The sequence below is a fragment of the Equus przewalskii genome, chromosome 27 (assembly GCF_037783145.1).
Source record: "Equus przewalskii isolate Varuska chromosome 27, EquPr2, whole genome shotgun sequence".
NCBI classification, from domain to species: Eukaryota; Metazoa; Chordata; class Mammalia; order Perissodactyla; family Equidae; genus Equus; species Equus przewalskii.
In genome coordinates this window covers 39,851,264-39,864,276 of record NC_091857.1, presented here as the reverse complement: position 1 = coordinate 39,864,276, position 13,013 = coordinate 39,851,264, and the positions used below count along the sequence as shown (strand labels likewise).

Genomic DNA, 13,013 nt, shown 5'->3' with positions numbered 1-13,013 from the left:
TATTGTGGGTTTTTGTCAATTGAAGCTGAAATCAGTCCCGATACGAACTGTAAGTCACATTTCTGAACATAATAACTGAAAAACACACACAGCACTCTACCAGAAAATGATATCTGGGAAAAGACATCTGCAACACCAAGATTGATGCAATTGAGAAAATACGACACGCCTGACAGGCTCAGTTATTTTGAGTGTCCTTGTGTTGATGACAGTGCTTTTTGATCACCCACATTTCCTTTCAGTGGAAAAGCAGAGTTATCTCCCATTAGTCACCATGGAACCACACCCCTGACCCCTGACTGACTTGGGGCTTGGGCTGTGGTTTGGTCAGAGGACAGGGCAGCTGTCTGGAACAGGAGAAGGAAACTTCTGTATTTGTGCAAATCCATTATTCTTTGAAACTGCCTAAAAGTACCATGTCATTTTTGCAAGTCACCATGGTCATTTGAGAAGATAGTGTTGGAATGAATTTTTGTGACGTCTCTACCCTAAAATATGTACACCTGCGAGGTTGGTTTGTTCAATTTCATTCAACAGACACTGCCATGTCCAGGTACTGAGGCTGCATCCAGGAACAAGTGAGACCAAACTCCCTGCCCTCAGGGAATATGTTTTCCGGTTAGAGGAGACAGATGAAAATAAGCTGTGGAAATTACTAACAGAAACCGGAAGTAACTGGATGCGGAAGACCTGCAGGGGGAGCTGTCTCCCCATCCCGCGGCCTCTCTTACTCCAAACAGAAAGTGGGGCGCTCGCATTTCCCGCAGGAAGCACAGCCACTCTACTACTCAGGAAGACTTCTCTCCCACCTAGCAACAGCCCAGCCAATGGGAAGCACCACAGCTCAGCCAATGAGAAACGCCAGAGCCCAACCAATGAGAAGCCGTTGCCACCCTGAACTGTTACTCTCCCCCAATGGACTTTCCTTTAGGACTGCCCCGCCCTCTTCCCTTTTCTCTATAAAAGCAGCTCCCCGGCTCGTTCTCCGGATTTACCTATGGGTCACGGTGGCAGGCTTTTCCGTGGTTGGAAGCGTTTTGGCTATTCCCAAATACAGTCGTTTTGAGATAAACTACCGGGCAAATTTGCTTTTTGAAGTTGACAAAATTATGTATTATACTAGAAAATTACACAGGACATCGTATAATAAATTCTGTAGACTCGTGTGTAGGATAAGTGTTGTGGAGCTGAAAACTGTTTTAAAGGTGCGCACAGTACTAAAAGTGTTTACTTTCTTTGAAGGCAGTGAGAAAGGATTCTAAGAAACATAAGTAGATCACCCCATCATGCGGGTCAATCGGAGTAGAACCACCAAGAATGTCAGGGGAAAAGGACTCGCTAGTTATCCGGATACACGTACACAAACCGTGGGAAGCGGGCGGAGGCTGCAGGGCCGGCCGGAGGAGGACAGTCTCTCCACGGCCCCCTCGACCAGCGGCAGGTGCACCCATCTGAGCCCGGGGCCTGCCCAGGGTCGGGCGGAGGTCCGGGCGCCCGTCGCCTCGGGTCATTCGGGGTCACGCCGTCTCCGTCCTCCATCTCCGACCCCGAACCCCGTCCCTGTCCCCCTCGGAGGCCCCGTCCTGTGATCAGACCTTCCCGACGCCCGGACGACCTAACGGGCGGTTGAGACATTCAACCCGCGGTGGCCGCTGCTCCAGAGTCCTCTGGAACATCCGGGCCATACAGGAGTTCGGACGTTCGGAGGCGGTGTTACCCCACAAGGCGGCTGAAGGCCCTGGTCTGGCGCATGGACACCGACCTCGGGCTCAAGGCCTGCTGCTGCCCCTCCGCGCTGCTCTCTCACAGCCACTGCCCGCTCTCGCCCCTCACCGCGCATGCGCGCCCCGCGCCCCGGAAGGGCTTCTTGCCCCGGTGGCGACCCGGAAGTAGCCCCGGGCGTTGGGCGGGAGGGACGAGCGTTTAGGAGGCGAGGCCAGACGGCGCAGCTGTTACCCGGACGATGGCGGGGACGGCGCTCAAGAGGCTGATGGCGGAGTACAAACGTGAGTTCGCGGCCCTCCCGGAGCCCGGTGGAGCGCGCTGAGGCCGTGGCCCCGGCCCGCCCGCCCCCGGACGCGTCAGCTTCCCAGCCGACCCTCCCGTCGGTGCCGGCGCCCTGCTCCATCCGCCCGCTTCCCCCGGCCCGGCCCCGCGCTCCTCGTCCCGGCCCCGCGCCCTCTGCCCCCGACCCGGCGTCCCCCGGCCCGGCGCCCCTCATCCCCCGTCCCAGCCCCGCGCCCCCCGCCTCCGGCCCCTGTGCCGGCCTGCCCGCCCCCGGACGCGTCACCTCCGCCGCCGAGCCTCACGTCGAGGCCGGCGCCCTGCTCCGCCCGCCCGCGCCCCCTTTCCCATCCCCGCGCCCCTGCCCCTCGCCTCTCTCGCGCCCTTCGCCTCCGTCGCCCGCGCGCCCGCGGCTTCGGAGCTCGGGTCGTGGCGCTTCTGGGCGGGCGTCCGCGCCTGAGTTCGTGGAGGTGCGGGCGGTGCGGGCTCTGCGCCGGAGGGAAGGGATTGTTCCGGAAAGTTGTGAGCCGTCGTCGAGGCTTCCGTCGCCCTGCTCTGCCAACGGCCTCCCCTCGAAAGTATAAGTAAACTTGTAAGGAGGACTCTAAAAAGTGATAGTCGGCATTACTACCTTATTAGTTTAGAAACGCTCAATTACGTTATCTGTCTCTGTAGTTTGTTTATTTGTGTCTTTGGTCCCTTTAGTAATTTAGAGGACTTCCCAATTCTGGCCTTGCAAACATGCCATGAGAGGGAGGGGAGGAAAACCTAAATTGCTTGCTGAGAACTTAAAAGAAAAACCTGTATTAAGAGAAACAGCGCATTGTGAAGACTTTGAGGTGAAAGGTTAGATTTTGCTTTTCTCTTTAATGAGGGGACAGACTTTTTGAACAGTGCCACCTGTCCCTCTTCCTAGGTAGTGTTAAGAAAACTTCCTTAGTGCTTTCTTAGCCAGTAAGATTTCCCAGTATTTGAGGAAAACACAGGGAGGGAGGAGGACCGAGGACATACCGTGTTCCGCCGTTTTGCGGCGGAGTGCTCCCTTGGCCGAGCGGCCCTGAGAAGTTGGGGGTTTGAAAGTGTTCTGATTAGCTGGTGCAGACGAGGTGGTGGTCTGGTGTGGGGAAGAGCGGGGCCTCTGGAGCCGCAGACCACGGCTCAGACCCTGCGTCGTCTTACTACCTCTCTGACCTTGACCTCGCCCTCATCCTCTGCATTTTCCTCCTCTGTGAAGATTCGTGCTTACCAAGATGCCTAACGAGTATCGCTGGAGAATGTTAGCTGTTACCGTTATCATTACATTGAGGATGCTTTGAGAAGAAGGCGGAAAATAAGCCAAAATAGAGTGCAGTAAAACTACCTGGGAACTATGCATGCAGCCTAATTTCCTGGACCATATTGGTGGCACTGCACAGGGGGAGTTGATGTTTGGCATGAGCACACCCATGCAGGCTCGTTAAAAAAACCGTTTAAACAGTGCTCACCACCCAGTGTCCTTTAAAGTAGAAACAGGTTTCCAAGAGAGGCTTTTGGTGGGACGGTGAGAGACATGGTTCACTCTGAACGGAGGGTTGGTTGTGGGGGAGCTGTTGCCTCTGTCTCCTGGTGGAAACCTGGCTGAGGGGTCAGACGTGTGAACACCTACCATTTCCTGCCATCCGGGTCTTTGTTTCTGTATCTGTCTGTCTGTTTAGTGCTGTTTCTAGACTGCGAACATGTATTATTTTCTCCTTTCTATAGAGAAGGAATCTTAAGCCCCTGCGTGGGGAATTATGTTCAGGCTACAGCTTCAGTCCAGTCTTTGCGTTGTTGGATTTGTATTTCCTAGGGATATTTGCATTAGCAAAGATTATTTTTCCTTTTATTGTAGTTACAAAAGCCTCATCCATTATTTAAATCATATTGTCAATGAGTTTGCAGTAGTAAAATGTAAATAACGGTTGGTTTCCAAAGATGTATCACAGAAGTGTATTCTCTGTGTTTTATGTGTTAATTTATGAAATCCTGGAGTCTGTGTGGAAGGCAGAACTCTAAGGATGTCTCCCTAAGATTCCTGTCCCCTGGTTACTGCATCAGACACTAATCTAGGCATTGCCTTGAAGGGACTTTGGAGATGTAATCAGTAGGTTACTAAATAGCTGATCTTCGGATGGGGAGATTATCCTAGATTGTCTTGTAGGACCAATAATCACAGAGGCCCCAAAACGGGAGAGATGAGGCAAGAGGGGAGACCAAAGGCATTTGAGGTATGAGAAAGACTCCACCTGCCATGACTGGCTTTGAAGATGGAAGAGGAGCCAGGAGCTGAGAAACGTGACAGCAGTAAGGGACCTGGAACCTCAGTCCTGTAGCCTCAGGGAACCGAATTCTGCCGACAACGTGAATGGACTGGGGCAGCAGCCCTGCCAACACCTTGACTGCTGCCTTGCGAGACTCCAAGCAGAGACTCAACTGCCCCATGCTGTGCTCAGCCTTCTGACACTGGAAACTGAGATCATCAGTGGGCTGTTTGAAGCCACTGAGTTTGTGGTAGTTTGTCACATCAGTGATAGAAAAATGAATGCAGTGTGTTATCGAGGAGGGTTTTCTTACTGCTGTTGTATCCTAGTAATGTGGTAAAATTCTGTTCACTGTTGCAGCATCTAGTTTGTCCTCCTACCGTGTTTGAAGGTGGCACATCCACTGTAAAGGTAGACTTGACAGCAACAGCCTCTGTGTGGAGTGGGGTTTGGAGAGATTTGGACAGGTGTTGAGGCACACTGTGTTGTGTTTGGGAACAGTCATAGAACTTCAGAAATTTAGAGCTGGTAGGACCTTGGATATCGTTTTGTTCAGCCCTCTGATTTTACAGGAAATTCAGTAACAGAGAGGCAAAATGATTTGCCTGGATTCTTAGAACCAGAGAAAAGGAGAGCCAGGAAAAGAACCCAGATGTTTTAAGCTATTTTTTTCTTGATGTTTTATCTTCACACCTCATCTAGCTTTTCCTAGGAGTGTCAGAGATAGACTTGGGTGTTAGTTTTCTGGGGTTGTCGTAACAAAGGTCGCACAAGGCAGGTGGCTCAACATGGCAGAAGTTTAATCTGTCGCAGTCTGGAGGGCGGGAGTCCCACATCCACGTGTGGGCAGGGCCATGCTGCCTCTGCAGCTCTAGGGCAGGGTCCCTCCTTGCCTCTTCCAGCTTCCGGTGCTTGCCGCCAATGCTTGGTGTTCCTTGGCCTCTGGTAGCGTAACTCCAGTCTCAGGCTCCATCTTCACATGGTCTTTTTCCCCCTTATGAAGGTATCAGTCATTGATTTAGGGCCCACCCTTACCCAGTATGACGTCATTGTAACTTGAGTACATCTGCGAAACCCCTATTTCCAAGTAAGGTCAATTCACAGATTTGGGGGGACATTGTTCACCCCAGTACAGTATCTAATAGGAACCCCAGTTGAGCTCCTGCTCTTGCCACACCGTTGTTGCTCCCACAGTCTTCTCCTTCTTAGTTGGTGGTAGCCTCTTTCTTCCAGTTGTTTGGGCTCAAAACCTTAGATTTGCCATTGATGCCTCACTTTCTTGTATATCCACGTGTAACCTGTTGTCCTATTTTCAGACTTTCTCCACAGTCCCGTGCTGGCCCAAGCCACTCACCTTTGGCCTGGATTACTTCGGTACAGTCCTATGTTCTTCTGCTTCAGCTCTTCAGGTCTTGGTCCTCTTGGTTCTATTCTTAACACAGCAGAGAGATCTTGTTAAACCCAAGTCAGATCATGTCACTCTGCCCAGGACCCTTCGTTGTGGTAAAAACCAAAGTCCTTGCTGTGACCTATCAGGCTCTGCATGCTCTGGCCCTTCTGCCTCTCTGACCTCATCTGCTCTACCCTGGCACTCTCCCTCCAGCCCCACTGACTCGTTGTTGGCACACTCCTCTCGGCGCGTGGGCGCTTCCTTTGCCTGGACATCTTCATCACTTGTGCTCTGCTCCCTGGAGAAGCCTTCCTTGAGCCACCAGACTCAGCCTGTCCTCCCTGGTACTGTCATCTTTCCCTGTCATTAACCTGTTTTAGCTATTTAAAACTTTTTATTGTGAAGTGTATTATATGTGTAAAAGTATATAAAAGGTATATGTTTAGGTGAAATAGTAAAATGAATGTCTGTACCTGTGACACCTGGCTTGAGAAATAGAACATTAGCAATAACTTAGAAATCTTGTGCTGCTTCATGTCACCACCAGAAGTTCCTGCTACTGAATTTTGTGTAAATTGTTCTTTTCCTTTTCTTTGTAGTTTCGCCATATTGTTTGCTTTTGCCTGTCTTTGTCGTTAGCAGAAGTGGAATTGCACAGCATGTGTTCTGCAGATTGTCTCCTGCTCAGCGCTGGTTCTCTGAGATTCGTTTGTGTTGAAGCATATAGCTGTAGTTCGTTTTCACTGCTGAGTGAGTTCATTTTATGAATAAGCCAGAATTTATCCTTTACATTGCTGATGGGCATTTAGGTTATTTCCAGTCTTTGATTCTTATACAGATAGTGCTGCTGTGGACATTTCTAGTGCGCATGTGCAAGGTGTATCCCTGGGGTGTGCTGTGGAGTCTGGGAGCACTCACATGGTCAGCTTTACTGCATGATGCCAAGCTGGTTTCCGGTGTGGGTGTTCTTGTGTATATTGCTTTGAATGTTCACTAACACCTTGGTGTTGTGCAAGGTCTATTTTACCAACCCAATGGTTGTGACAGGGTTCCTCATGGTTTTAGTTTGTACATCATGATTATGGATGAAGTTGAGCATCCTGTCATATTTATAGTTTTTTCTTTGTGAAATGTCCGTTCATGTCTTTTACCAAATTTCCATAGGGTGGTTTGTCATTCTTATTGGTTTGGAGGAGTTCTTTATAAATTTCCTATCCCTTTGTATATCCCTACTCCTTTGTTGGTTACATGTGCTACAAGTATTTTATCCTGGTTTGTGCTTTGTCTGTTTAGCCTTTGGTGTGTTTTTTTCTAGCTACCTTTATTAAAAAGGCAGTTTTACTGGGGTGCAGTTGGCATAGCATCAGCTGACGTACTTCGTGTGCAGTTTGATGAGTTTTGATGTGCGTACACACCCACGAAGTCCTGCCCACACTGGGGATGATGAGTGGAACCATGGCCTCCGAAGTCTCCTCCTGCCTCTCTGTCATCCAGCTCTCCCTTCTCCCTCCTGCAGCCCAGGGTCCCAGGCAAGGACTCAGCTGCTTTCAGTCACTATAGGTTGTTTTGGATTTTCTTTGTCAGACTTCTTTCTTTCAGCATAATTATATTGCAATTTGTCCGTTTGTTGCTTGTATCAGTGGTTCATTCCTTTTCCTTGCAGGCTAGCATTCCCTGTATAATTTTTAAAGAAAAAGCCAAACTGTTTTCCCAAAAGGTTGTACCATTTTACAGTTCTACCAGCAGTATATTGAGACCCATGGCTCTACTCGCTTGCCCACATTTGGTATGGTCAGTTTTTACATTTTTCGCCATTCTGTTGGTTGCGTAGTGTTATCTCATTGTAGTTTTAATTCACATTCTGTAATGACCAGTGATGTTGAGTATCATTTTATGTGTTTATATACCATCAGTGTATCTTTTTTGATGAAGTATCTTGAGTCTTTTGCTCTTTTTTTTTTTTGGTGAGGAAGATTGGTCCTGAGCTGACATCCGTTGCTAATCTTCTACTTTTTGCTGAGGAGGAAGATTGTCGCTGAGCTAACATTGGTGCCCATCTTCCTCTATTTTGTGTGTGGGATGTCGCCACAAAATGGCTTGTTGAGCAGTCCATAGGTCTGCACCCAGGATCCAAACCTGCAAACCCCCAGCCGCCAAAGCGGAGTGCACAGACTTAACCACTGTGCCGCAGGGCTGGCTCCAATTTTTGCTCATTTTTAAATTGTTTATTGTTTTCTTATTAAGTTGAAAGAGTTCTTTATATAATGTAGATACAAGTCCTTTGTTGAATGTTTGTAAATATTTTCCCTGAGACTGCTTCCTTTTTTTTTGTGGTAAAAAACTCATAATTTTACCCTCTTAAGTTTGAATTCTACATTACGGTATTGTTAACGATATGCATATTGTTGTACAGATCTCTAGGACTCTTTGATTTTGCGTGACTGAAACTCTGTATCCACTGAACAACTGCTGAGGCTTGCCTTTTAATTTTCATAACAGTGCCTCTTAAAGAGCAGAGTGTTTTTTAAAAATCTCCATGAAGTCCAATTTATTGACTTTTAAAATATTTCTTGCCTTCTGTGTTCTGTCTAAGCAATCATTGCCTCACACAAGATCACTAAGATTTTCTCCTATGAGTTCTTCTTGGTGTTTTACAGTTTTAGCTCTTACGTTTAGCTCTGTGATCTGTATCAAGTAAAGTTTTGTGTATGGTGTGAGATAAAGGTCAAGGTTTATTTGCACATTATTTGCAAATGGCCACCCGGGTGTTTGAGCACTATGAGTTTGCTCGGGCTGCCAGCACAAAGTACCACGGACTGGGAGGCTTAAGAAACAGATTATTTTCTCACAGTTGGAGATCAAGGTCTCGGCAGGGTTGGTTTTTCCTGAGGCCTCTCTCCTTGGCTTGTAGACTGGAGTCTTCTCTCTGTGTGTGTGTCTGTGTCCTGATCTCCTCTTTTTATAAGAGCACCGGTCACATTGGATTAGGACCCACCCTAGGGACCTCATTTAACCTGAATCAGCTCTTTAAAGACGCTAGTTACGCCCTTTTCTCCACTTTGCTTTTTTTCATTTGGTGTGTCCTGGAGTTCATTCTGTACTAGTACATCGAGGCATCCATTGTTCCTTTTCACAGCTGCACAATGTTCCGTTAGTAGGTGGATTGTGATCTGCCTGGCCCCTTACTGATGGACACTTGGGTCATTTCTAGTTTTTTGCTATTACTAATAGTCCTGATGTGAATAGCCTTATCTATGTGTCTTCTCTCATTTTTACCAGTGTGCCTCTGGGATAGATTCTGAGAAATGGGATTGCTGAGTCACAGGTTAAATTTATATTTCATTTTGTGTGGTGGCTATTTTTTAAGCCACTAAAAAGACCCAAAATCTTTTTTTTTAGATTGGCACCTGAGCTAACCTCTGTTGCCAATCTTTTTTTTTCTTTTCTTCTTCTTCCCAAAGCCCCCCAGCACATAGTTGTACATTCCAGTTGTAGGTCCTTCTGGTTGTGCTGTGGAGGATGCTGCCTCAGCGTAGCTTGATAAGTTGTGCCAAGGTGTGCCCAGGATCCGAACTGGAAAAACCCTGGGCTGTCGAAGTGGAGCACGTGAAGCTAACCCCTTGGCCACAGGGCTGGCCCCCCAAAAATGTTACATTGTCAAGGAATCAGTGGCAAAGAATGATCTTTGCAATGTTCTCTGATGTTAATAGTTTATTTCTCTTTTTGAAATTATTTTTATCAGTGAACATGACAGTTCATATGGTTTTGTGTGTGTGTGTGTGTGTGTTTGTGTGTGTTTGGAAACAAAAGACAAGGAAAGAGTGTAGTCTAGAAACCTTCCCTCCGTCTGGAGAACTTGGCTCTTGTAATTATTCACTGACCAGTAGGTGCCGCTGTTGAGTAAGGCTGCTGGCTGTGGGATGGTTCTCCAGCGGCAAGGTTTAGACTCCCCTTTGCCTCTGCCTAAGTGGAGGGTGTCACAGAAGGAAGTTCTGCGTGAGATCTCCAGAAATGAAGAATAAAGCCAGCTCTTTTTTTGTATGTGAGGAAGATTGGCCCCGAGCTAACATCTTTGCCAGTCTTCCTCTATTTTGTGTGGAATACCACCACAGCATGGCTTGATGAGCAGTATATAGGTCCACGCCTGGGAGCCGAACCTGCAAACCCTGGGCCACCAAAGCAGAGCGTGCAAACTTAACCAACACGTCACCTGGCCTGCCTCGAAAGCGAGCTCTTTTTGGTGTAAGCTCCTCCTCAGGGTTCCAGGAAAATGACTGATGTAACTCTTGTCTCTTTGGCGTTAGGCATCCTACTCCCTTTCCTACTGACATTGTGCCCCCTCCCCTTAGCAGTTGAGAGTTCATCTGCCTTACTCTGTGTGGTTTTCTTTTTCTTATAATAAGGAGATGTGACTTCAGACACAAAAACCGGAGTAGATGTCAGATGACTGGGTGTATAAAGCCTGGTGTGCTGGTCCGGGGGTTACCTCCCCCAGTCTACTACTGTGAAGAGACACAGAGGGACTGAGACAGTTAGCGTCTGTCTCGCCAAATCCAGGGGTCTCAGCCTGCCTGGCTCTTGATCTCGCTGGCACTTGATTCCTCCCTTGAAGTTTTTTTGTCTTTTTTTTTTTTTTGCAGGGAAAGATTTGTCCTGAGCTAATATTGGTTGCCAATCTTCCTGGTTTATTTTTTCCTCCCCAAAGCCCAATGCCTGCTTTATATGCTAGTTGTAAGTCTTTCTAGTTCTTCTATGTGAGCCTCTGCCACAGCAGGGCAGCTGACAGACAGGCGGTGTGGTTCCGTGACTGGGAAATGAACCGGGCCCACTGAATCAGTGAGAGTGCTGAACTTGAACCACTAGGCCGTCAGGGCCAGCCCCCCTCCTTCAAGTGTTTAATGCACTTGGCTTTGGGGACTGACACTCATTTGTTCTGCTTCACTGGCCTCTGTTTAATGTCTCTCGCTGTCTCTTTCTCTTCCCACTTCCGTGTTAGCACACCCTCGACAGCAGACTCGGCTCTCCTCTGTGCCTTTACTTGTCTGTTCCCTGCGTCAGGTGTTGTTGGCATTTGAGTGAAATAGTGTTTCCTCGTGTAGCACTTGTTTATGACAGAACGTTAAGCATTCCTGGTCCCTTCCTACTGAATGGCAGTGGTATTCCCCAGTCATTGTGAAAACCCAAAAACGGCACCGTGTATGTCTGAATGTTCCCTGAGATACACTGCTCTAGAGAGGCCCGTCACTCCCCTGGGGTTCCGTAGGCTCCCTATGCGGATAACGCCCGACTTCTATCTCCAACGTCTCTCTCTCCCTTGAGCTTCAGACTCATTTCTCCAGCCGCCTGCCCAGCCTCTCTCCTTGTCTGTTTACTAGCCGTCTCAACCTTAGTGTGTTTAAATTAGAACTCCTACTTTCCCCCTCAAACCTCTTCCTTCCCCCTTTCCATCCCAGTGATAGTGCCACCATTCACTCAGTCATTTGGGCCAGAAACCCAGAAGCATTCTTGTTTCTCCTCACATAGCACACCCGCTTCATCAGCGAGCCCTCCATCTCCACCTACAGAACAGATCTCCGCTTTCACCATCCCTTACTAATTCTCTGGTTACCGCTCTGGTTCAGGCCACCGTCTGCCCTGCCTGGACTGTTGCAGTAACAACTTTTAACACTGTTTATTAGCTTGAAATAGAAGTGGCATAAAGAAAAGTGCAAAGAAAGACATGTTCAGCTCAGTGAGTTCTCACAGAGCGTGTCATCACCCAGGGTAAGCAAGAAGGCCACCACCTTGCCAGAACCCTCGAGTGGGGAACCCCGCAAAAGTAGCTCTTCCTCCCAGGATAATCCCCTCCTTGCTTTGCTTAGTTTTTCCACCAAAGCATTCATTCTTAAGCACTCTAGTGTAGCTTTGCCTGTTTTTTGAGGCAGTGTAATCGATCTGTAAATGTAATCATGTATTGTGAATTCTATATTGTGTATATATGTGTGTGTGTATTCTATTTTGTGTGTATATATATATATACATATTGTGTGTTATATGTCATGTGCATATTGTGTAGGCCTGGCTTTTGCACAGTGATGTGTGGTGTGTAGCTGTACGTCATTTGTTTCCATTTTTGTTTTATTTTATGAATATACCACAATTTAGTGTTCTCTTCTACTATTGATAGATATTTGGTGGTTCCCATTTGTTGACTGTTATGAATAATGCTGCTGTAAATATATAACATATCATGATGGGGTATTATTCAGCCATAAAAAAAGGAAATCTTGCCATTTACGACAGCATGGATGAACCTTGAGGGCATTATGCTAAGCAGAATAAGTTAGGGAAAGATAAATACCGTGTGATCTCACTTATATGCGAAATCTTAAAAAAATAAAGCAACTCATAGATACAGAGAACAGGTTGGTGGTTGCCATGGTGGGGTAGATGAAATGGATGAGGGTGGTCACAGGGTACAAACTTCCAATTATGAAATAAATAAGTCCTGGGGATGTCATTTACAGCATGGTGACTATAGTTAACAATACTGTATTGCATACTTGAAAGTTGCTAAGAGAGTAGATCTTAAAAGTCCTCACAGCAAGGGGTCATCATTTTGCAATATATGCAAATGTTGAATCACTATGTTATACACCTGAAACTAATATAATGTTACATGTCGATTATATTTCAATTAAAAAAAAAGAACCCACCTCCAGTATCACCTCCACAGCAAGGCCTTTCTTGGCCTCCTCGGCCACGTCTGTCTGTCAAGTTTTTCACTATAGTCATCAGGCTTCTGAAACTATCCTTTTATTTATATGTTTCCTTGTTTGTTACCTGTCTTCCTTCGCTAGAACTGAAGCTCGTTGAAGGCAGAGACCTTGTCTTTCTCTTTCATCACTGCATCTGTACCGCCTAGAATAGTGCTTGTCAGAGAAGAAGTGTAATTGATATTTGTTAATTGGTATTTGATTAGTGGTTGGCTGCTTCTAGTTGTGTTGACCAAGTAGGGGTGCTCAAACCACTTCCCCATGGCTTTGTGTAGCTCCTCACATCTTTAGATATGACCAAGAAGCAAATGTAAAGAGAAAAAATACCACCTGAAATTGAATGATTTTGTGATTAGAATTTTCACTGTGTACTTTTCAATACGTAAAATTGGATAGCAAAATAGAGATGCATGACACAATTTTTTTTTTAATGACACACTTTTAAACTGCCAGTTAGAACAATATTTTCACGGTGACAGTGAAATATTTAAGTTGTCTTTTGTTTATGAGATTTAGGGTCATCGTGGCCCTTAATCAGTGATACTGCTGAATCCTCCCTTTTGCCCTTGCTTAAGCTTTTGTCCT

At 47.0% G+C, this 13,013-nt stretch overlaps 1 protein-coding gene across 3 annotated transcripts in view; it reads left to right on the top strand.

Annotated features, from left to right (window-relative positions):
• Nucleotides 1-987: 987 nt before the first annotated feature.
• The window catches only part of UBE2G2 (ubiquitin conjugating enzyme E2 G2), a 36,095-nt gene continuing 24,069 nt past the window's right edge, over nucleotides 988-13,013 (top strand). Inside the window, exons 1-2 of one of the 3 annotated variants that reach the window (XM_070597704.1) lie at nucleotides 5,600-5,786; nucleotides 5,887-6,017. Coding sequence is in view for 1 of the 3 variants with exons in the window: in XM_070597703.1 (XP_070453804.1) it covers nucleotides 1,964-2,006 (43 nt within the window). In the remaining 2 variants the exon portion in view is untranslated. Of the gene's footprint in view, nucleotides 2,007-5,599; nucleotides 5,787-5,886; nucleotides 6,018-13,013 lie in introns of those variants that run through there. The other 2 variants (XM_070597705.1, XM_070597703.1) reach the window with 2 other exon arrangements.